General features: G+C 51.4%; 1 protein-coding gene across 2 annotated transcripts in view; it reads left to right on the forward strand.

The window, feature by feature from the left end:
- Window positions 1–4,155: 4,155 nt before the first annotated feature.
- Window positions 4,156–25,100, forward strand: part of RPL7L1 (ribosomal protein L7 like 1) — a 97,841-nt gene continuing 76,896 nt past the window's right edge. Inside the window, exons 1-3 of one of the 2 annotated variants that reach the window (XM_029592776.1) lie at window positions 4,156–4,312; window positions 7,585–7,693; window positions 8,277–8,440. In XM_029592776.1, coding sequence (XP_029448636.1) covers window positions 4,164–4,312; window positions 7,585–7,693; window positions 8,277–8,440 — 422 coding nt within the window. In that variant the 5' untranslated portion in view covers window positions 4,156–4,163. Of the gene's footprint in view, window positions 4,313–4,443; window positions 4,581–7,584; window positions 7,694–8,276; window positions 8,441–25,100 lie in introns of those variants that run through there. The other variant, XM_029592777.1, reaches the window with a different exon arrangement.

The raw sequence follows: 25,100 nt of genomic DNA on the forward strand, positions 1-25,100 counted from the left end.
AGACTGGCCCTCTGTGCGAGCGAGCTACACATGACCGCTCGCATCCCTAGCGCTGAGACTTCAAAGACTCTCTTAAGGAAGATCTCCAACTTGCGGTCCTGAGTGTCCCGCAATGCCGTGCCGCCCGTCACCGGGATAGTTGTCCTCTTGGTGACCGCCGAGTCCACCTTTGGCACCTTGATTAACTCCAGGAAATCCTCCGGGAGCGGATACAACCTTTCCATCGCCCGGCTGATCATTAAGGAGGCCTCAGGAGTGTCCCATTCCCTAGTCAGGAGCTGCAAGAATGAGTCATGTGTGGTGTGGGGAACGCCCGGGACAGCGGACGCAGGGCAGCCAGGACTGGATCCCCCTTTTTGGAAGACGTCAAGACGACTGAGGCAACTGGAACTGGCGGGTCTGGCGGTGGATCCAGGTCCAGTTCCACGAGGATCTGAGGGATCAGGTCATCTAACTCTTCCCTCCGGAAGATGTGGAGCGCTCGCGGGTCGTCCCCATCCGATTGAACGTCCGAAGGGGCAGAGTCCGGAAGAACCGGGGGATCCCCCCCAGGTCCAGGGCTACGCCTGCTCCCTCCCGGGGCAAAATGTACCCTGGCGGTCTCCCGGGGGGCCCCAGTTACCGTCCCCGCTAGGTCACGGGGGCCCCGTGGAGCAGCCATAAGACGCGGCGTTTTAGTGGGGGCTGGGCCTGGGGACAGCGGGAAACGCTGCAAATATGCGCTGTGCATCAATAACATAAATTCCGGAGAAACATCGGCATGCCCGGGGGGGGGGGGGGGGGGGGCTGGAAGTGGAGGCAGTTAGGGGGCCCTGGTCCGGGAGGGTCTTCGCCGGGGCCAGATTCGGGGGAGAGACCTCCCGAGAGTCCCTTCCTTCCTCCTCTGCGTCAGGCAAATCGCTGCACTGAAAATCAAACATGGCCGCCCGGGAAGGCACCTCGCGCAGATCCCCTCGTGCAAAATCCTCGACCCCGGCTCGCCACAGGGCGAGCACCGGGACGGCCGAGGCATGATGGCCGCCGGGGGAGGGACAGTAAAAGCCGCGGGGGGGGCCCAAGTGACGGAGAGGTGCCACAGGGGGGCCAAGACCGGCCTGCACTGCCCGCTTGAACGCCCCGGACGGCAGCAGGGGAATCACCCCTCCCTGCTGCAGCGGCCCCGGGGAAAGTTATGTCTCGGGACCTCGGGGCGAGAGCCGATACCGTGGAGAGGCCGGCGCCACCAGCTTCCACGTGGCACCCAAGACGCTGACGGAGAAAAAAACCTGAAAAGGAAGCCAAAAAAAACAACAAAGTACAGCAACTTATCCCCGAAGACCAGGGAAGGAGGAGGAGAGAGAGAAAGAGGCAGCACAGGCTGCAAACCACGCCTCCCCAAAAATTGAACTTTTTTTTTTTTTTTTTTTTTAAACAACTTGATCCAGACTGTGAAGTCGTCAGAAGCAAGAGAAGAAGAGGAGTAAGAAACCTAATCCCTGCCAACACTGGGGAAGCAACTGGTTCCCCTACTCTCATCTGCTGGAGTCAGAAAGATACTGAGCTCCTGCAGAGGGTGCACTGGTTTATATGCCGACACCCTTCGAAGTCTGTTCTGACTCCATCTGCTGGAAGGGGGAGATAACCCACCGTCTGGACTGATCCTGGTACGTACAGGGAACCATAAGCTTCTCGAGGTCCTCACCAAAAAGCAGCTTACCTTTGAAAGGCAACGTGCCCAGCCAGGCTTTGGAGGAAGGATCGGCTGACCAATTGCGCACCCGGAGGAGACGTCTGGCAGAGACCGCCGAAGCCATCGCCTTAGACTGGACGCGAATAAGGTCGTAGAGTGCATCAGCCCCATAAGCGACGACGGCTTCGAGATGCTCAGCCTGTTCCGCCTCTGCCGACGGGAGGTCCTGGCTGCAGAGTAACTGTTGAACCCACCTAAGACTTGCCCGTAGCATGAGACTGCTGCAAAAGGTCGCACGAAAACCCCCAGCGCCAAGACTTCAAAAATGTGCTTCATATGTGCCTCAAGCTTGTGGTCCTGAGCGTCCTTTAGAGCCGTCGATCCCTCTACAGGGATGGTGGTATGTTTAGTGACCGCAGAGACGGAGGAGTCCACTGAGGGATTTTTTAAAATTTCCAAACACTCCTCCAGGAGGGGGGGTACAGCTTATCCATGGCCCGCGCCAACCGGAGACCTGCTTTGGGTAGCCGGAGCCTTGAGTCCCGCCAGGACCGGGTCCATATCTTTGGGCAAAGAATCCAACCCCAATTCCTGGAGGACAAAGGGGATGAGGGGTTCCAGCTCCTCCCTGCGGAACATTCGTAGGACCCTGGGGTCGACCCCTTCCATGGAGGGAAAGGTACCCTCTGTATCAAGGAAGGTGACCAGATCCGGGAGTACCGGGTCCACCAGGGGGTCAGGGGGGGCACCCCCGGGACTACCCGCACCCAAATGGGCCCCAGGGGCTCCGCAGCCGGGCTAACAGTCAACAGCGCGGAGCGGGAAATTTTTGCTAGGGGGGCCCTTCCTCCTCCTCCTCCTGCAGGCTAGCTAAATAGGGTTTGTGCAGGAGGAGGACAAATTCTGGGGAGAAACTGGCCCTAGAATTCCCGGGAGGGGGAGGCAAAGGGGAGTCGGGGAACCCGACCTGGGGGGCCGCGGGGCTCAAATCAGGGGTGTCTCAGAAAAAATCGGCCCCCCCAGCTCCGAAAACGGAGCCGATGAAAAATCCAAAATGGCCGCAGTTCCTGGGCTTTGCCGACCCGGGAACGGCCTGGCCATGCTTTGGGGACTCGGTCCCTGGTCTAAATTTGCCTGCCCTGCCGAGAAGGGGCCTTCCCCACCCGGCAGGCAGGCAGAGCAGAGGCCTCCTCACGAAATCGCGAGGAGGGCTTGCCACAAGAGAGGCAGGCTGCCTGCCGCGGCATAGGGAGAGCCCCACTGAGAGAAAAAAAGGCTGCAGAAAAAGTTTGATTGGCAGCTGGGAGGCCCGGAGTGAAGCAGGGGGGAAACCTTCTGACTCCTGCCTTCTGACTCCTGCCAGCTTATGCTGGTTCAAGCCCTCCGAAGACCAAAAACAAAAAAGATGGGGCTACTGCTGTAGGTAAGTAAAAAAAGTACTTGGAATACTTTAAAACTTAAACCCTTTTTTTTTTTTTTTTTTGGATTTACAGACTGAGCACAGCAGTGGGAATTTAAGATCCCTCGGCAGCCAGAGGAGGGGGAGACGAGAACTGGACCACCAGACTCTGTCCCCACACCTGGAAGCGGCTACTGCACAAGGGGCCAAGCCCCCCTGAGTCCGGCAAGAGCCAGGAGACGGAGCCGTCTCCTGAAGAAAAAACAAAAGCTATAAACTCCCTGACTAAACTTTTTTTTTAAACAGGAAGAAAAAACACAAGGGATCCCTAAGGAATAAGTACTTGCTTGATCCAAGAAGTAAGGAAGAAAGAAAGGCTGACTAGCCTAAATCAGGAGACCGAAGGGAGACCTGCTGCACCTGCTGGAGACAGACAAATACTGAAGGGTTACAGGATAAGCTGTCCTCATATAGGATATCCTTTCAGTTTTAGTCTGTCTCCACCTGTTGGAAAGGAGGCTCAACCCACAATCTGGTCTGATCCGGGTACGTACAGGGAATTTTGCTTTATTGAAACTTCTTTATCGGGATGCTGTAACTCCTGAGTTATTTTAGTATCCTTAGAGGACACCTCCCTGCAAACCATATGCCGCTGTGACTATTGGGTTTTCTCCATGTTCTAGTTTAAAAGCTGCTCTTTCTCCATTTAGAAGGTTAACATCAACTACCTCTTTCCACCCAGGTTAAGTTGGAGCCCATCCTTTTGGAAAAGGCTCCCCCTTCCCCAAAATGTTGCTCAGTTCCTTTCATTTGCAAAGTAGTATAATAGTCAAATCTTTTCCGATTTATAGCACAGCCACACCACCAGAAAAATCTCACTCCTTGGCAATCTCACTTTTTGGGATGGGGATGGATGTAGTGGGGAGACAGAAAGGTAGGTGAATATGCTAGGGAGGTTTAGAGGGGAGATACAGTGTTAGGTGATTATGGCAGGAGGCAGGGGGAGGGAAAAGAATGGGATTGTGCCTTCGGAAAGAGGGGTGATGTTGGTCATTTACTGAATCCCCTATTCTTAATGTCACCGCAGGACACTACATGATTACACAGCACCCTGTAGGAGATGAGATCTTGCAGACATTTAAGTTTGTGGCCAGAAAAAGAGCAAGTACCAGCACACAAAATGGCATTCTATGGAAAGAAGCAAGGGTCCCTGCGATCAGAGATGTAACACGTGCACATTCCAGGTACGTCAGAGGCAGGAGGCGAGGTCCCCACCCCCAGCAGAGGCTTCCGTCACTGCCTCTGTCCTTCTGCCACCTCCCCTCCAGCTCTGCGCAAACGCGAATTCCCACATCCCACCCACTCCTCCGCGCATGCGCTCTCAATGGCCGCGTCCACCTGCAGCAGGAAGCCAGGCCCGGCGCACCGGAAGTAATTCCAATGCTGTCCCGCTACTTCCGGCGCCTGCGCCCATTCACTAGGGACGTCACGCGGCAAGATGGAGGATGCAGAGTGAGTATCACTAGATGCCTGGAGCGGGTCCGCCGCCATCCTCGCTTCTCTAACTCGCTCCAGCCACCATTTATGTGCGGCTCTCCAACCACTCCGTGTCACCTCCCCCCTCCTGTGTGCGGCTCTCTAACCCCTCCGTGTCACCTCCCCCAGCCCCCTCCTGTGTGCGGCTCTCTAACCCCTCCGTGTCACCTCCCCCAGCCCCCTCCTGTGTGCGGCTCTCTAACCCCTCCGTGTCACCTCCCCCAGCCTCCTCCTGTGTGCGGCTCTCTAACCCCTCCGTGTCCCCTCCCCCAGCCTCCTCCTGTGTGCGGCTCTCTAACCCCTCCGTGTCAACCTCCCCCAGCCTCCTCCTGTGTGCGGCTCTCTAACCCCTCCGTGTCACCTCCCCCAGCCCCCTCCTGTGTGCGGCTCTCTAACCCCTCCGTGTCACCTCCCCCAGCCTCCTCCTGTGTGCGGCTCTCTAACCCCTCCGTGTCACCTCCCCCCAGCCTCCTCCTGTGTGCGGCTCTCTAACCCCTCCGTGTCACCTCCCCCAGCCTCCTCCTGTGTGCGGCTCTCTAACCCCTCCGTGTCACCTCCCCCAGCCTCCTCCTGTGTGCGGCTCTCTAACCCCTCCGTGTCACCTCCCCCAGCCCCATCCTGTGTGCGGCTCTCTAACCCCTCCGTGTCACCTCCCCCAGCCTCCTCCTGTGTGCGGCTCTCTAACCACTCCGTGTCACCTCCCCAGCCCCCTCCTGTGTGCGGCTCTCTAACCCCTCCGTGTCACCTCCCCCAGCCCCCTCCTGTGTGTGGCTCTCTAACCCTCCCCCAGCCCCCTCCTGTGTGCGGCTCTCTAACCCCTCCCCCAGCCCCCTCCTGTGTGCGGCTCTCTAACCACTCCCCCCAGCCCCCTCCTGTGTGCGGCTCTCTAACCACTCCGTGTCACCTCCCCCAGCCTCCTCCTGTGTGCGGCTCTCTAACCCCTCTGTGTCACCTCCCCCAGCCCCATCCTGTGTGCGGCTCTCTAACCCCTCTGTGTCACCTCCCCCAGCCCCATCCTGTGTGCGGCTCTCTAACCCCTCCGTGTCACCTCCCCCATCCTCCTCCTGTGTGCGGCTCTCTAACCACTCCGTGTCACCTCCCCCAGCCTCCTCCTGTGTGCGGCTCTCTAACCCCTCCGTGTCACCTCCCCCAGCCCCTCCTGTGTGCGGCTCTCTAACCCCTCCGTGTCACCTCCCCCAGCCTCCTCCTGTGTGCGGCTCTCTAACCCCTCCGTGTCACCTCCCCCAGCCCCCTCCTGTGTGCGTCTCTCTAACCCCTCCGTGTCACCTCCCCCAGCCTCCTCCTGTGTGCGGCTCTCTAACCCCTCCGTGTCACCTCCCCCAGCCCCATCCTGTGTGCGGCTCTCTAACCCCTCCGTGTCACCTCCCCCAGCCTCCTCCTGTGTGCGGCTCTCTAACCACTCCGTGTCACCTCCCCCAGCCTCCTCCTGTGTGCGGCTCTCTAACCCCTCCGTGTCACCTCCCCCAGCCTCCTCCTGTGTGCGGCTCTCTAACCACTCCGTGTCACCTCCCCCAGCCCCCTCCTGTGTGCGGCTCTCTAACCCCTCCGTGTCACCTCCCCAGCCTCCTCCTGTGTGCGGCTCTCTAACCACTCCGTGTCACCTCCCCCAGCCCCCTCCTGTGTGCGGCTCTCTAACCCCTCCGTGTCACCTCCCCCAGCCCCCTCCTGTGTGCGGCTCTCTAACCCCTCCGTGTCACCTCCCCCAGCCCCCTCCTGTGTGCGGCTCTCTAACCCCTCCGTGTCACCTCCCCCAGCCTCCTCCTGCGTGCGGCTCTCTAACCCCTCCGTGTCACCTCCCCCAGCCCCCTCCTGTGTGCGGCTCTCTAACCCCTCCCCCAGCCCCCTCCCGTGTGCGGCTCTCTAACCCCTCCATGTCACCTCCCCCAGCCCCCTCCTGTGTGCGGCTCTCTAACCCCTCCATGTCACCTCCCCCAGCCTCCTCCTGTGTGCGGCTCTCTAACCCCTCCCCCAGCCCCCTCCTGTGTGCGGCTCTCTAACCCCTCCCCCAGCCCCCTCCCGTGTGCGGCTCTCTAACCCCTCCATGTCACCTCCCCCAGCCTCCTCCTGTGTGCGGCTCTCTAACCCCTCCGTGTCACCTCCCCCAGCCCCCTCCTGTGTGCGGCTCTCTAACCCCTCCCCCAGCCCCCTCCTGTGTGCGGCTCTCTAACCCCTCCAGTCGCCTCCCCCAGCCTCCTCCTGTGTGCGGCTCTCTAATCCCTCCGTGTCACCTCCCCCAGCCTCCTCCTGTGTGCGGCTCTCTAACCCCTCCCCCAGCCCCCTCCTGTGTGCGGCTCTCTAACCCCTCCAGTCGCCTCCCCCAGCCTCCTCCTGTGTGCGGCTCTCTAACCCCTCCGTGTCACCTCCCCCAGCCCCCTCCTGTGTGCGGCTCTCTAACCCCTCCCCCAGCCCCCTCCTGTGTGCGGCTCTCTAACCCCTCCGTGTCACCTCCCCCAGCCCCCTCCTGTGTGCGTTTCTCTAACCCCTCCGTGTCACCTCCCCCAGCCCCCTCCTGTGTGCGTTTCTCTAACCCCTCCGTGTCACCTCCCCCAGCCCCCTTCTGTGTGTGGCTCTCTATCCTGTCCCTGTTCCCCACCTCTTCCGTCCACAGCTCCCTGATCTATCCTTCCCCAGAGAGCCCCAGGCACCTTCCATTTTTAGACCAGTGACTGAGAGGGGAGCGGCCTGGGCAGGGTCGGAATCTGGTTTCTTGCCACTGTTTCCGGCCTGTGATGGGTGAATGGGGGGCCATTGTGACTCACCCTCAGAGGCTCCCTCTTAGCTGCAGAGGAGCCTCACACCTCCTGGACACAAAGAGTCATTAACCTAAAATGCTGTGTCAGTTTAGTAGCATTTTTAAAATAATTAATAGTAGTTCATCGAATCACAGCTGTTAATTCCAATAATTCCCAGTACCTTAAGGATGCTAGCCGTCTCCCTTCAATGACTTCTTTATCTGCAGATCCAGAAGAAAAATTGCCTTGGTGCCCGAGAACCTACTGAAGAAGAGGAAAACTTATCAGGCGATCAAAGCTACTCAGGCGAGGCAGGCGCTACAGGAGAAGAGAAAGGTAGTGTGGTAGTGGGGGGTCTGGCAGAGAGCTTGAGGGGAGGGGAAAAGCCGATTGACTGCAGATTGATAGTATTATAAAAGATGAGGAATGAGCTGATGTCACACTGCTCATAATGGGATTGTTGAGATAGGGACTGGAGGTTTGCGGGTTATCTTGTACAGGTTGTGGAGCTGGCCCATGTTCCACTGTACGGGAGCTGTGAGATTGATCTGTATGGTTCTTTGGTTGGATGGGTGTTTGAGTTTTTAATCTTTGTTTATCCAAGCAAGATTGTAGCCTCCTACAAGTAGGGACTGTCAGTTATGTGTGTCTGTGCAGCACTGTGTTCATCTGGTAACATTAATGGTGGGTGGACATGAACTTATTTCATTTATTATTCACTTAATGGCCAAAGCCACTTTATGTGAAGAGCAGTATTTCTTTGAGTGACTGGTATGGTGGTCTGAATGGACAGTCATTTGTGTGAGGTTTTAGCCCATATGGTGAAATTTATAAAGAGTTTTGTGTTTGTGAGGTCACATCTTTGATCAATGAATCTAGTTATTGGTGTTTGTATCCAATGGCTGCTGTTTTCTTATAGCATCAGAAGGGGAAGCAAATCCATTTTAAGCGTCTGGAAACATTTGTCCGTCACTCCCAGAAAAAACACCGGGATGAGGTGCGACTACATCGCATGGAGAGGAAGCCTGGAGGTGTGCTTGTACCAGAGGGACGAAAGTTGGCCTTCGCTGTTCGGATTGCAGAGTGAGGATACTTTTCTGTAGTTACCTTTTTTTTTCTTAGAATTATTCCATTAATGGAAAAATGTCAGCAAGCTTTTCACACACACCTCCCTCGATGCCTTTTCTCCTGCACAGCAGTATTGTAGTAGCAGGGGCCACTGCCCCCTCCTTCCCCTGTACAGCTCTGCTCTGGCCAGGGAATAATTTTCCAGTATCACATTACAGAAAGAGGCAAACCTTTGTTTTGGGGGTATTTTTCAGTACAGTTTTTATGTCAGATTTGTTACTTGTTCTGCTGGAGTACTCGGAATGAGGTAGAGGATTATTGAATGATTTATATATTTTTATATATTTATTTGTTTTTATATACCGACATTCAAACATGGGTATCACATCGGTTTACATGATAACTTGTGTGATAGTGTGACAACAGGTCATATCTTTACATTGTAACATTGTAACTTGTAAGAAAAACTGCCTCAACGTACTGCTTTAACATTATAACTATATAATTTTAACAGTATAACTTTAGATGACAAACGCGACTTGATTAACAATTATGACTGCCATCATTATTGTAACTTGAAAAACTGCTTCTATGTATTGCTTTAATCTTAATATTGTGTTCTGTTGTACCTGTATAACATTGAAAATTGAGAAATGTGACTTAATTAACATTGTGACTGCTAGTGTTATTGAGTCAATGAGGACCTGTGGTTTGGGAGTTATAAGATTTCTAGTGGGTTATGTGTTGGGTTGGAGAGCGGTTGTTTAGGGTTGGATCCCAGTGGCGAGGGTTAATTGTTGGCGGGTTAGGCTTTTCGGAAGAGCCAGGTTTTTAGTGCTTTCTTGAAGTTCTGTGATGAGGGTTCTGTCTGGAGTTTTGCTGGTAGTTTGTTCCACAGTGCGGGGCCTGCTATTGAGATTGCGCGTTGTCGTGTTGAGGTGAGGTGGGCCTGTTTGATAGAGGGAATGGTAAGTAGTCCAGTGTTTTTAGAGGGCAGGTTTCTTTGCGTGGTGTATGGATGAAGGGTGTCCTTTAGCCAGTCTGTCTTTTTGTTGTTGATGGATTTGTGCATGAGGGTGAGGGCTTTATATTGAATTCTGTGGGTTATGGGGAGCCAGTGGAGGTGATGTGTATAGGGGTGATGTGTGTGTGGAGCGCTTGCTGTTTGTGAGGGATCTGGCTGTTGCATTTTGCAGTAACTGTGGAGGGGTTTGAGGGTGGAGGCAGGGAGTCAGAGGAGGATGGAGTTACATTAGTCAAGTTAAGATAGGATGAGGGCCTGGAGTATTGATCGGTAGTCTTGAGTGAGAAGAAGGGGTTTGATTTTTTTTGAGGACTTGTAGTTTGAAGTATCCTTCTTTTAATATTGTATTGATGAAGGTTTTCAGGTTGAGCTCGGAGTCTAGTGTGATGCCTAGATCTCTTACAGTTGGCGATGATTTGGCTTTTGTTTTGTGTGGATGAATGGTCTTGGATATTCTCTGTGGGGGGATTGTAAGAGATGTGCAGGATTTCTGTTTTTGAGTGATTAATGGTGAATGATATTTGTGATAGGAGTTTTTGTATTTGGGCTAGGATAGAGTTCCATTGTAGGAGGGTGATTTGTTTGTCTTCTTTCATGGGGAGGAGGATCTGGACGTCATCGGTGTATACAAAGTATTGTAGGCCCAAGTTGGTGAGGAGTTTGCATAGTGGGAGCATGTAAATGTGAAGAGGGTGGAGGAAAGTGATGATCCTTGAGGGACTCCGTGTGAAAGGGGGAACTGTTTTGATTCTTTGTTGTTGAAGGTGACTTTGTATGTTCTGTTTGTTAGGTAGGAGCTAAACCATTTGATTGTGGTGCCGTTTAGTCCAATCTCGCTTAGCCTGGTTAGGAGGAGGATGTGGTTGATGGTGTCGAATGCGAAGGATATGTCTAGTAGTATAAGAAGGTAGGATTGGCCAGCATCTAGATCTCTGAGTGCTGAGTCGGCAAGGTCAGTAGGAGTGTCTCCGTACTGAGGGTTTTTCTGAATCCGTGTTGTGATGGGTAAAGTATTTTTTGTGATTCCAAATGATCAGAGAGTTGATGGTTAACAGTTTTTTCGAGGATTTTTGCAATGAGAATTTACATCTGATATTTATGAACACAGCATAGATATAATGGACCAAAACAAAGAAGAGTGGAATAATCTGGGTGAGGTACAAGATTACTGAATAAATGAAATCAGTGGAGTAATTGGAGTGAGGATACAGTCTTATCAGAAAATTTACATAATGTTAGATAGCCATAGTGTTAAGCGCCACCCCATTTTTTTATGACGCTTATGGCCAGGGAGACAAGAACACTTACTATTGAAAGCCTAATTTTTTATTGTTTAATATAAGTATTCTTGGTAGATGCTGATGCCATGCCTCTCATCGTATACAGGAAGTGATCCTTCTTTTATAGATAGCATTCAATATTGAACAAGGGTAGAAGATTCTGGATAGTTGCATGACTGCCCAAAGATTCATTTACATAGGTTGTCATGTCAACAGCATGATGTGACTATCTCTGAACTGTCCTGATTAGTTTTCCCAGGAGGTGGGGCCCATTTACCATGACTCTCGAGATAGTCCTTTGTTCTGTTAAAATCTTACTGGTCAAGGTAATTAACACATCTTTGCCTGAGAATAGTGCCTGAAGCTCCTGCCATTGGTTTCTTCTTTGTATGACCTTATGAATAGGCATCATCTTGGAGCCAGCTTGACTGTGCCTGTCCAGCTGAGTTCTGCAAGTCACTTTGAGGTCACAAGGCTAAGAGAGCAGAGGATTCTGGGGCGGTCACAGCTTTCCATGTTGGTTTTCTGTTCAGGCACACATCAATAGCAAAAATACACAGCTTACGAAAAATAAAAAGCAGTGGCGTTGAGGAGCAGAGTGTTAGGATGGGGAGAATAGTGCCTTTAGCATACTAGAAATGACCATTTTATTTATTTATTTATTTAACAACCTTTTTATACCTGTATTCGTGGGTATATCATATCGGTTTACATAGAACTAAATGAAATACATAAAACAGAGGAGGGGGGAATGTTGAATAATGGAGCATTGTTAAATAAGAAAAGAGCAGGGTTAATGTTCTTAATTAGTCTGGCTTCCTTCATGACACTCGGGATATAAACTTCCTTTCCCCCAGCACAGGGCTTCCCAGACCTGACCTACCAAACCCTCAAAAAGCAAAACGGAAGTCTGTCTAGAGCAGTGGTTCTCAACCCTGTCCTGGGGACCCCCCCAGCCAGTCGGGTTTTCAGGATATCCACAATGAATATGCATAAGAGAAAATGTGCATGTTATGGAGGCAGTGTATGCAAATTTTCTCTCATGCATATTCATTGTGGATATCCTGAAAACCCGACTGGCTGGGGGGGTCCCCAGGACAGGGTTGAGAACCACTGGTCTAGAGTAGCCACGGGTGTGAAGCAAACAAAAGCAAGACCAAACCCTCAGCCAGCCTAGTTTTAAGGATATCTGGAATGAATATGCATGAAATAATTTGCATACATTGAATATTATGAGCTATTTAATTATACTTATCTTCTGCTTATATCAGTGCAGCTGTGCTTAGTGGATTACAGTAAACATAAATAATAAAATCAAACATGGACTTGAACTAAATAAAATGCTTAACATTAATCATTATGAAAGTACCCCATTTTAAAAATGCCTCCTGATGATATAAATGGGCCTTTAATGTTTCCCTAAACACCACATAATCCTGAATCTGATGCAAGTCAGCAAGAAGGCCATTCCAAAGGACTGGATCTACAACAGGACTAATTTGGAAATCTATGCAGGTTGAGCAGAGGCCTTACTGATGATGAGAGAGGTGGATGAGGAGAGCTGTGTCAGGGCAGGGAAAACTGTGCCTTGCTGGAGGAAGAAAGACACGGCAGAGGTATCGGGACGAGCTGTGCCTTGCAGGAAGAGAAAAATGCAGCAGGAGCCCAAGGGTGGAGGGAGAGAGATGGCATTGGCCTAGCAGGGAAGGGGTGAAGGGAGCTCTGCCTTGTAGGAGGGGGAGGAGAGATGCGACGGGGGCCCAGAAAATGGGGCAGCTGATAAGGAGCTGTGGTGGAGAGATGCAGTAGGAGCGAGGGAAGGGAGAGCTGTCTTGCAGGAGGAGGAGAGACAAGGGAGGGAAGAGCTGTCTTGCAGGAGAAGAGATGCAGCAGGTACTCAGAAGTGGGTGGAGCTGTCTTGCAGAAGGAGGAGAGACGAGGGAGGGAAGAGCTGTCTTGCAGGAGAAGAGATGCAGCAGGTACTCAGAAGTGGGTGGAGCTGTCTTGCAGGAGGAGGAGAGATGAGGGAGGGAAGAGCTGTCTTGCAGGAGAAGAAATGCAGCAGGTACTCAGAAGTGGGTGGAGCTGTCTTGCAGAAGGAGGAGAGACGAGGGAGGGAAGAGCTGTCTTGCAGGAGAAGAGATGCAGCAGGTACTCAGAAGTGGGTGGAGCTGTCTTGCAGAAGGAGGAGAGACGAGGGAGGGAAGAGCTGTCTTGCAGGAGAAGAGATGCAGCAGGTACTCAGAAGTGGGTGGAGCTGTCTTGCAGGAGGAGGAGAGACGAGGGAGGGAAGAGCTGTCTTGCAGGAGAAGAGATGCAGCAGGTACTCAGAAGTGGGTGGAGCTGTCTTGCAGGAGGAGGAGAGACGAGGGAGGGAAGAGCTGTCTTGCAGGAGAAGAGAGGCAGCAGGTACTCAGAAGTGGGTGGAGCTGTCTTGCAGGAGGAGGAGAGACGAGGGAGGGAAGAGCTGTCTTGCAGGAGAAGAGATGCAGCAGGTACTCAGAAGTGGGTGGAGCTGTCTTGCAGAAGGAGGAGAGACGAAGGAGGGAAGAGCTGTCTTGCAGGAGAAGAGATGCAGCAGGTTCTCAGAAGTGGGTGGAGCTGTCTTGCAGGAGGAGGAGAGACGAGGGAGGGAAGAGCTGTCTTGCAGGAGAAGAGATGCAGCAGGTACTCAGAAGTGGGTGGAGCTGTCTTGCAGGAGGAGGAGAGACGAGGGAGGGAAGAGCTGTCTTGCAGGAGAAGAGATGCAGCAGGTACTCAGAAGTGGGTGGAGCTGTCTTGCAGGAGGAGGAGAGACGAGGGAGGGAAGAGCTGTCTTGCAGGAGAAGAGATGCAGCAGGTACTCAGAAGTGGGTGGAGCTGTCTTGCAGGAGGAGGAGAGACGAGGGAGGGAAGAGCTGTCTTGCAGGAGAAGAGATGCAGCAGGTACTCAGAAGTGGGTGGAGCTGTCTTGCAGAAGGAGGAGAGACGAGGGAGGGAAGAGCTGTCTTGCAGGAGAAGAGATGCAGCAGGTACTCAGAAGTGGATGGAGCTGTCTTGCAGGAGGAGGAGAGACGAGGGAGGGAAGAGCTGTCTTGCAGGAGAAGAGATGCAGCAGGTACTCAGAAGTGGGTGGAGCTGTCTTGCAGAAGGAGGAGAGACGAGGGAGGGAAGAGCTGTCTTGCAGGAGAAGAGATGCAGCAGGTACTCAGAAGTGGGTGGAGCTGTCTTGCAGGAGGAGGAGAGACGAGGGAGGGAAGAGCTGTCTTGCAGGAGAAGAGATGCAGCAGGTACTCAGAAGTGGGTGGAGCTGTCTTGCAGGAGGAGGAGAGACGAGGGAGGGAAGAGCTGTCTTGCAGGAGAAGAGATGCAGCAGGTACTCAGAAGTGGGTGGAGCTGTCTTGCAGGAGGAGGAGAGACGAGGGAGGGAAGAGCTGTCTTGCAGGAGAAGAGATGCAGCAGGTACTCAGAAGTGGGTGGAGCTGTCTTGCAGGAGGAGGAGAGACGAGGGAGGGAAGAGCTGTCTTGCAGGAGAAGAGATGCAGCAGGTACTCAGAAGTGGGTGGAGCTGTCTTGCAGGAGGAGGAGAGACGAGGGAGGGAAGAGCTGTCTTGCAGAAGAAGAGATGCAGCAGGTACTCAGAAGTGGGTGGAGCTGTCTTGCAGGAGAAGAACTGACTTTCTTTTTTTATTCTGAGTCAGGAAGCTTTATTGGTATGATAATTCGTAGATGTGTAATAAAGGTAATACATAAAGTGGTGAAAAAAAACGGCAAAATAGATTTTATTTGCAAACATTTTATATTTCACTTCTTTTCCAAGAATGGTCTCAAAGTGGATTAAGGTTGGCTTAAACTAGACTAACAGATACCTTAGCAGTAATATACTGTTCCCTGTAGGTACCAGGATCAGTCCAGACGGTGGGTTATGTCCCCCGTGCAGCAGATGGAGTCAGACAAGGCTTCGGAGGGTGCTGACATATAAGCCTGTGCACCCTCTGCAGATCCCCAGTATCTTCCTGACTCCAGCAGATGATAGGAGTAGGGGAGCCTTGCTCCCCTCTGTTCAGAGGACTCCTTTCTTTCCTCTTTCTCTTTTCTTGGCTCTTGTGGTTGGATCAAGTGGTTGGTTCAAGTTTTCAAAAAGTTGGATCAAGTTTAAAAACAAAACCCAACAACAAAGATGATAAGGGGTTGGGAGTTGCATGCACTTGCAGGCAGTGCTGTCTTGTCTCCTTACCTCTATATCTGTCTTCTCTCACAGGGTAAGTGATTCCTTTGTTCTTTCAGTTTCAGCGTTTTTATTTTTCAGATTCCCTTGGGGTCTCAACGACCCTGGATTAGGGGGTGGATGTTGGAGGTTTCAACCTCTCCCCCCCCCCCCCCCCCCCTTGCCGTGGCCCGACCCATGGTCCCGTGAGGCGCATTCCACGGGACCGCCTCAGCAGAGAGGTTATATTCCTCTGCTATTACCTCTTGGGTCGGCAGGGCTAGCAGATGCGTTTTCTCGCCCACCCCCTGTGGCACGATCACTCTCTGGTTATTAGAGACGCACCCCCACCCCCCCGCCGGGCATGCCGCGATTGGCACCGTGTTCGGCGTGCGGGTAGCAGGGATCTCAACTCTCCCGCGAGGGGGTGTGCACGAGCTGCCTTCCTGGTGGGGAGGGCACCTCTCAGCTGCCAGGCTGTTCTTCTGGGCGCGAGTCAGCGCGCCTTCGGGAGCATGGGCCGGCCCCTTTCTCACTTCACGCGGGAACGGCGGCCATTTTGGAATCTGAGCTGCATGGGCAGGAGCTCTCAGGAGATGAAGGGGAAGATTTTTCGGAGTTTCCCCCACCGATCCTCACTCCGATACCTCCGTTAAGCCTTAGGGGACAACCGGGTGACACCCCCCCCCCCCCCCCCCCCTTTTCAGCAGAATTTATTCTGCTCATGCATAATGCATATTTACAGCTCTTAGAACAGCCTAAGGAGCCCATGGGGGGACCCCGCCTTCCAAGGTCCCCAGGACAGCAGACCCATCAGCGGGGGACCAGGACACAGTGGGGGGGACACCTGGGGCCCCTCAGGGGGCCTCCAGGGTGCATTTTCTACTTCCACCATCAGGGACTCCGGCAACGTATCCAGCCCCGGACCAGGGGGGAGGCGCTTCCCCTCCCCGTCAGAATGACTCTCTTCTCGTGGCTCAGGTGGACGGGGATGACCCGAGGGTACTCCGGATTTTTCAGAGGGACGAGCTGGACGCCCTCATACCTCATATTTTTCATGAACTGGACATTGAGCCCCCTCCTGATCCCCCGGGGCCGCCCACACCCATCGCCTCGTCCACAAGCAAAAAGGGAGATCCTGTCCTCGCGGGCCTGCGCCCACTGTCCAGGGCCTTTCCCACCCACCCCACCTTCCTACAGCTCCTGGCCAGGGAATGGGATACTCCCGAGGCCTCGCTCAAGGTCGGCAGAGCGATGGAAAAGCTATATCCCCTCCCTGAGGATTTCCTTGAACTTCTTAAGGTACTGAAGGTGGACTCCACAGTGTCGGCGATGACCAAGTGGACGACGATTCCGGTCACAGGTGGCACGGCCTTGCGTGACCTACAGGACAGGAAGCTGGAAGTTTACCTTAAAAGGATATTTGAGGTCTCGGCTTTGGCGGTACGCGCTGTAATTTTTGTAGTTCCCTGGCTCAAAGAGCGGGTCTCCACTGGGTTCAGCAGCTCCTCACATCACAAGACCTTCCCCCAGAGGAAGCAAGCCAAGCGGATCGTCTGGAGGCAGTCATAGCCTACGGGGCGGATGCTCAGTACGATCTGCTCCGGGTCCTGGCGCGGGCCATGGTCTTGGTGGTTGCGGCTAGGCGTCTCCTCTGGCTGCGCAACTGGTCGGCTGATTCTTCCTCCAAGTCCAGCCTGGGGTCCCTCCCCTTCAAGGGTAAGTTTCTCTTCGGGGAGGATCTGGACCAGATCATCAAATCATTGGGAGAAAACTCGGTACATCGTTTGCCAGAGGATCATCCCAGATCTTCCAGATTGTTTAATCGCGCAAGGAGCCGGTTCCGCAACCAACGCCGCTATTGTACTCCCAGACAAGCGACTCCTAGGACCCCTTCTTCCAGATCGCAGTCATGGCCTCGCTCCTTTCGTGGCCGCAGACCACCTCGGGAGGGAACGACCCAAGGGGCTCCCTCCAAATCCTCACAATGATGTCAACCTTGCCCACTCCTCGACACCCCGGATCGGGGGACGGATATCTCTCTTCTACGAGGAGTGGGCTCGCGTCACGTCCAATCAGTGGGTCCTGGAAATTCTAAGACGCGGTTACGCTTTGGAATTTGTACGGCCTCCAAGGGACAGGTTCCTCTTCTCCCCCTGCGGTTCAGAGAGCAAACAAATCGCCATCCGCCAGACGTTAGACCGACTGCTGCGCCTGGGGGCTATCCTTCCCGTCCCCTCCGGAGAGGTGGGCTTGGGGCACTATTCAATCTATTTCGTGGTACCCAAAAAGGAAGGATCCTTTCGCCCAATTCTGGACCTCAAGGCGGTAAACAAGTCCCTCAAGGTTCTGCATTTTCAAATGGAGACTCTGCGCTCGGTGATTGCGGCAGTACATTGGGGGAAATTCCTTGCCTCGCTCAATCTCACAGAGGCTTGCCTGCACATTCCTATACTCGAGGAACATCAGCGGTTTCTTCGCTTCAAGATCCTGGGTCAGCATTTTCAATTTCAAGCGCTTCCCTTCGGCCTTGCGACTGCCCCTCGGACATTCACCAAAGTGATGGTGGTAGTGGCGGCAGCTCTTCGACGGGAGGGGATCCTTGTTCATCCATATCTGGACGATTGGCTTATTCGGGCGAAGATCTTATCACAAGGTCAAACAGCAGTCGCCCGGGTAGTTCAGCTCTTGCAGTCCCTAGGCTGGGTAGTCAACTTCTCCAAGAGCAGCCTCCGACCCTCACAGTCGCTGGATTTTCTGGGAGCTCGCTTCGACACAGCTCAGGGCAAGGTTTTCTTGCGACCGGATTGGGCACAGTCTCTACGGGAACAGATTCAAAACTTTGTCGATCTCCCGTCTCCCACAGCGTGGGATTACCTTCAAGTCCTGGGATCCATGGCCTCTACTATCGACCTAGTTCCATGGGTCTTTGCTCACTTTCATCCGCTACTTTCTCGATGGAAACAGGTATCGCAGGACTATCAGCGGGTACTCCCTCTACCTCGGCTAGCCAAAACCAGCCTGGGCTGGTGGCTGGACCCACTCCATCTGGCACAGGGCAAGCCGCTGGAAATTCCAGACTGGGTGGTGGTCACCACCGATGCCAGCCTGACAGGTTGGGGGGCCGTGTGTCAAGAGTTCAGTGCAGGGCCAGTGGACCAGGGCCCAAGCAGCGTGGCCAATCAATCGCCTGGAAACCAGGGCAGTACGGCTGGCCCTCATACACTTTCTGCCACTCGTGCGGAATTGGGCAGTCAGGATCCTCTTGGACAACGCAATCATGGTGGCGTACATCAACCGCCAGGGCGGCACGAAGAGCTGACACGTCTCATTGGAGACGGCCCGCCTGATGTCATGGGCAGAAAGACATCTCTCCCACCTGACAGCCTCTCACATTGCAGGCGTGGACAACATTCAGGTGGACTTCTTGAGTTGACAGCGCCTCGATCCGGGGGAGTGGGAACTCTCCGACGAGGAGATGCAGCTTCTCACTCATTGCTGGGGGACACCTCGGATGGACCTCATGGCCACTCTCCTCAACTCCAAGCCTTTGCGTTTCTTCAGTCGCAGAAGGGAGCACGGCGCAGAAGGCATGGACGCTCTGATGTTCCCCTGGCCGCGGCACCTTCTTCTATATGTCTTCAGTCCGTGGCTGCTGGCGGGAAAGGTACTTCGGAGCATACGACGACACCAGGGTCTAGTCATCCTGGTAGCTCCCGAATGGCCGAGACATCCTTGGTTCGCGGACTTGGTCAACCTTGCTCTAGACGGTCCTCTACACCTCAGCCACCTTCCGTGTCTCCTGCACCAGGGACCCGTATTTTTCGACCAGGCAGAACAGTTCTGTCTTGCGGCCTGGCTTTTGAAAGGCGACGGCTTCAACGCAAAGGATATTCGGATGCAGTAATCACGACTCTTCTTAAGGTACGGAAGACTTCAGCCTCGGTCGCCTATGTGAGAGTCTGGAAAGTGTTCGAATGCTGGTGCGCCTCTCACGACGCTCGACCCAGAACAGCTTCGGTTCCTCAGATTCCCACGTTCCTTCAAGACGGTCTTGATAAGGGACTCGCCTACAACTCCTTGCGTGTACAGGTATCTGCTCTGAGCTCTTTAGTGCCGTCGTCCACACACTCTGCCCTTTCATCTCACCCGGACATTGCCCGTTTCCTTAGAGGGGCGAAGCATCTTCGGCCGCTGGTCCAGGATCCCTGTCCTTCATGGAACCATAACTTGGTACTCAAAATCCTGGTGGGGCCTCCTTTTGAACCAATCTGGGGCGCCACCCTTAAGGACCTCACTCTTAAGGCGGTCTTCCTGGTGGCCATCTCGTCTGCGCGCAGGGTGTCGGAGCTGCAAGCGCTTTCATGCAGAGAACCTTATCTACGTTTCACAGATTCGGGTGTCTCCTTGCGGACAGAACCCTTCATTTCTACCCAAAATGGTCTCGGTGTGAAAAGGGTTTGAATGGAAGTATAGAGGTGGCAGACCTCACGCGTCACCTAGATAGGATTTTAGACAGTGCTGGGGAGGAGCCGGCTGTCGTGGTACACGTGGGCACCAACGACATAGGAAAATGTGGGAGGAAGGTTCTGGAAGCCAAATTTAGGCTCTTAGGTAGAAAGATTAAATCCAGAACCTCCAGGGTAGCATTCTCTGAAATGCTCCCTGTTCCACACGCAGGTCACCAGAGGCAGGCAGAGCTCCAGAGTGTCAATGCGTGGATGAGACGATGGTGCAAGGAAGAGGGATTCAGTTTTGTTAGGAACTGGGGAACCTTTTGGGGAAGGGGGAGTCTCTTCCGAAGGGATGGGCTCCACCTTAACCAGGGTGGAACCAGACTGTTCAATATATTCAATATATTTATAAATGATCTGGAAAGAAATACGACGAGTGAGATAATCAAATTTGCAGATGACACAAAATTGTTCAGAGTAGTTAAATCACAAGCAGATTGTGATAAATTGCAGGAAGACCTTGTGAGACTGGAAAATTGGGCATCCAAATGGCAGATGAAATTTAATGTGGATAAGTGCAAGGTGATGCATATAGGGAAAAATAACCCATGCTATAATTACACGATGTTGGGTTCCATATTAGGTGCTACAACCCAAGAAAGAGATCTAGGTGTCATAGTGGATAACACATTGAAATCGTCGGTTCAGTGTGCTGCAGCAGTCAAAAAAGCAAACAGAATGTTGGGAATTATTAGAAAAGGAATGATGAATAAAACGGAAAATGTCATAATGCCTCTGTATCGCTCCATGGTGAGACCGCACCTTGAATACTGTGTACAATTCTGGTCGCCGCATCTCAAAAAAGATATAATTGCGATGGAGAAGGTACAGAGAAGGGCTACCAAAATGATAAGGGGAATGGAACAGCTCCCCTATGAGAAATGACTAAAGAGGTTAGGACTTTTCAGCTTGGAGAAGAGACGGCTGAGGGGGGACATGATAGAGGTGTTTAAAATCGAGAGGTCTAGAACGGGTAGATGTGAATCGGTTATTTACTCTTTCGGATAGTAGAAAGACTAGGGGGCACTCCATGAAGTTAGCATGGGGCACATTTAAAACTAATCGGAGAAAGTTCTTTTTTACTCAACGCACAATTAAACTCTGGAATTTGTTGCCAGAGAATGTGGTTCGTGCAGTTAGTATAGCTGTGTTTAAAAAAGGATTGGATAAGTTCTTGGAGGAGAAGTCCATTACCTGCTATTAAGTTCACTTAGAGAATAGCCACTGCCATTAGCAATGGTTACATGGAATAGACTTAGTTTTTGGGTACTTGCCAGGTTCTTATGGCCTGGATTGGCCACTGTTGGAAACAGGATGCTGGGCTTGATGGACCCTTGGTCTGACCCAGTATGGCATTTTCTTATGTTCTTATGTTCTTATTACCAGGGAATCCTGCTTGGAGGAAAACCCCTTACTTAAATCCTCCTTTTTACCCTTCTTGCCTATAGACAAAAAGTTTATTGTTTAATTTCAGAGATATGTGTTCTTATCTACCACAGAACTTTATTCACCAATAATTCATGCAGCACAGCATGCATTTAAAATAAACCAGTCAGTTTGTAGTAAAAAATATTTTCTTTATTTCAGATAAAGAAAGATATCAATATTAAAATCTCTAAATGACTAAGAAACACTTTTATGTTCAAATCTTAACTTTACCAGAGTATATCCTACAATCAATGTGACAACCATTAATAGGGTAACCAAAAATATTAAAATCAGGTAGATGTCGACCAATGTCATCTTTTCAATTAATTAATCAATGCATTTCTAATACATCTGCCAATCTAGAAACAATAGCAATTAAAAGCTTCTCATATACTTGAATAAATGATTGTATCTTTACCAGATACCTGAAGCAGCCCGCTCTGGTCTCTCTATAGCTATGTGCAAGGAAGAATCCAAAGTCACACTCCTTCTCTCTTTCTGTGTCTGCTTCTGGTTTTATAACCTGAGAAATTCTTTGATCCAGAGTAACTGTATCTTTTCTATCAATACATCTATCTTTTTAGCCTTTGAAGAACTTCAGTTCTAAAAACCTTGAATAAGGTTCAAACAATATTATCCATATCAGAATATGGAAAATAGGAGTTTTTCTTACCCTGTTTAAAGAGATGCCCATTCTTCGGTCTTTTATTTAATGCCAAGGTGTGCCAGGCAAAAAACAATCTTTTAGTCTTTTTTTTAACTTTCTTTGTAGTTCTGAGAGAAGAGCTTATGCACTCCCCTCCATCCCAGGATTCATGCCTGAGTGACCACATGTTTAAGGATGCCCAAGGCCATAAAATTGCTTATCTCTCACTAGAGATAAGCAATAAGTCGAAAACAACCTTTCTCAAGGTCTGTAAAGGGGGAGAAAAGGGGACTGGAGTTTTTCCAGCACAGGCCTTTGACTAAAGCCATGGCTTTTAGAAGAAGTAAAGGCATATGGGTATTAATGCTAACATGTCTCTTTATGGCTAATTGATTACTGACAACACTAAATATAAGTAATTATCAATAAAGCACAAAATATTAAAATATTTTCTGACATCGGCATTTCACCTGAATCAGTCGATAGAACTTCCGTCCTTTCCTGCGGATGAGTCGTGGGCCCTCCGTCATCTGGATGTCAAGCGCATCCTGATCCACTACTTGGAGGTGACCAATGACTTTCAAGTTTCGGACCATTTGTTTGTCCTTTGGTCCAGACCAAAGAAGGGCTCTAGGGGCTACCAAGACTACGATTGCCAGATGGATCAAAGAGGCCATCGTGGCTGCATACATTGGGGCGGGTCGCACACCTCCTCTGGGGGTCAAGGCTCATTCACTCCATTCTCAGGCAGCGTCTTGGACAGAACGACAATCAGTCTCCTCCCAGGAGATCTGCAGGGCGGCCACCTGGAAATCTTTGCATACCTTTGCAAGACATTATCGGCTACATCTTCAGTCGTCAACTTGAGGGTACTTTGGCGACAGGGTTATTCAAGCAGGGCTTTCTGGGGCCCACCCTATGTAGGGAAGCTTTGGAACATCCCACTGTCTGGACTGATCCTGGTACGTACAGGGAAAAGAAAATGATTTCTCACCTGCTAATTTTCGTTCCCGTAGTACCATGGATCAGTCCAGAGGTCCCTCCCCTAAGTTAATTGGGGTTTGGGGTTTTCTGGCTGCTCGATCTAATTTCTACCTTTGCTGTTTCTGTGTTTCTGCCTCTGTTACTTTGAGGCTATCCTACAGTTCTTCTTGCAAGTTCAAGTTCTTGCGACAGTTCTGTTAATCATTGATTCGTTTGATTGTTACACTTGATCCATCCTTTATAGTTGATTCTATTAGCTTTGATATTCTCTATACTGAGGATCTGCAGAGGGTGCACAGGCTTATGTCATCACCCTCCGAAGCCTTGTCTGACTCCATCTGCTGGATGGGGGACATAACCCACCGTCTGGACTAATCCATGGTTCTACAGGAACGAAAATTAGCAGGTGAGAAATAATTTTCTTTTAATGCTGTGGGCCGGAGATCACGTGGGGCATTGCAGGGAGAGGATGTGATTTCTTCTCCCTCGGTGCCAGGCCTTTTAAATCAGACCCCATCCACCCCCAGAACGGCGCCAAAGTGCCCGAGTTTTCCAGATCTGGCAGGCACTGACATTGGGCTGTACTCTGGCTGGCATGTCCACCCGGGTGGTTTGCAAGGAGAAAGAAAAGGGGAAAGACAGACCGAAGCCAGTTCCATCTCCAGACATGGCCGCAGAGAGAGGATCGCAGCCGGAGATTGCTCCGATTGAGCGAGCATAAATCTAAAATAGTTGAACACGTGGCTGATTGTCGGGCAATTAAAGCTGCACTCCCGGTACCCGAAGTTCTCTGAGTCCGTAGACTGTAGAGATAGTGGGGGAAACAACTTCGTTACAGAAGCGGAAGCTTTTCTGGACTGGGGAAAAATGGGATTGAACTGCGCACAGGACTATGGACTCTATTATCGTTTTTGGGAACAGGCGCTGTTATTGTGTGCCGGATGGGAGTGGGAACGGGGGAGCAAAGTGGCTCGGAATAAATTCGGGTGCAGGCTTTCTGTAATCGCACTGTTATATTTTAGCGTTGAAGCTGATAATTTCGCCTGTAATATTGTCATACAACAGTAACCCGATTTTTGTGTGGTTTTTTTCTTCTCGCCTCCCCGCCTTTCTTTTTGTTCCTCTTATGGCATTTTAATTCAATGTTTCCTTCCTTTCTTTTATGCATTATCAGTGCAGTGAGGGATCTGGGGCCCTTAGAGGATTGGGGCGCTTGTATGCAGGCCATGTGACTGAGCATTCACAGTTTTGAGTCTAGCTAACGACCTGCATGGATATTGAATCCACAATGTGTTCCCCCGGCTCAAGAGTCTATTCACATGTGGACTGTTTCGGGAGGGCATGCTGGTTATTTGGAGGTACGGTCACCTGGGGCATACTCTGATGTGACATCAGTAGAGTTTAGTAAATTCCTTTAACTTATTTGAATGTCCTTGGATGAACTATGTTGTTTTGGGGGACAGTTTAATGTTGGCGGTTTGCCTTATTTTCAAAGCCTGGGACAGAGTGGTTTGTGTTGTTTAATGGGCCTATTGCCATTTGTTGTCACGGGGGGCTCTGTCCAGAGGATGGGGGAGGGGTGGATGGGGTCTGGGGGCGGGGTAAGGGGGTCAATTTAGGGCCAGTGATCTCGATCTTTGTTTAAGATCAGAGGTATATGAGTGGGGATGATTTCAAGGGGAAGGGGGGGAGGGAAAGGGGCAGGGACTGGGTTTCAGATCAGGAATTCTATCTGTTGTCATCTTCAGTTTGTTCCTGTTAACAGGGATAAGGTTGGAGTGGAATCTGGGAATCACTTGGCAAGCAGTAGGAGATCTTGGCTGGGAGGGTCTCCACTGCAGTTTAATCCAATTCTGGTTTATCATTATACGGTAATTAAAATATTACTTGGTCTCTAGTTGAGTCACTAATGTAATTACGTGGAATGTCTGTGGAATCAATTCGCCTGTTAAACGGAAAAAAATGTTATCTTTATTGAAAAGACGGAAGTCCCATGTGGCTTTTTTGCAAGAGACACACCTGACCGATTTAGAGCATTCCAAATTGGGTCGCCTCTGGGGGGGAGATATTTATTATGCTTCAGCCACTACAAAATCTGTAGGAGTGGCCATCATAATCCCGCGGACAGTGGCTTTCACTTTACATAAAGAAATCAAGGATCCCTTGGGAAGATATCTCATTTTGATAGCAGAAATTTTTAACACAAAAGTAGTTTTATGTAATGTCTATGCCCACAATGCGTACACGCCCAGTTTTTACAAAGAGCTGTATAACCATTTGATCTCTTACTTGGGAGATTTCATAATATTGGGTGGAGATTTTAACACAATTCGGGACCCGGTGCTGGATAGGTCTCCATCAGCACAGCCGACCTCGGGTATGGGTAGAGGCCCATCCTTTTTAGAATCCTCTTTGCAGTTGATGGATACGTGGAGAGTTTTTCACCCGGGTGGAAAGGACTTCACTTATGTCTCGCGGGCACACGGGACTTTATCCAGGCTTGATTATTTTTTAACTAGTATTCATGGGTGTGCGAAGATCCGGGCAGTTGAGATCACCGACATCGTGATCTCTGATCACGCTCCTGTCAGGTTGGAGGTAGAACTGACCTCT

This window comes from Rhinatrema bivittatum, chromosome 3 (assembly GCF_901001135.1).
Source record: "Rhinatrema bivittatum chromosome 3, aRhiBiv1.1, whole genome shotgun sequence".
Taxonomy (NCBI): Eukaryota; Metazoa; Chordata; class Amphibia; order Gymnophiona; family Rhinatrematidae; genus Rhinatrema; species Rhinatrema bivittatum.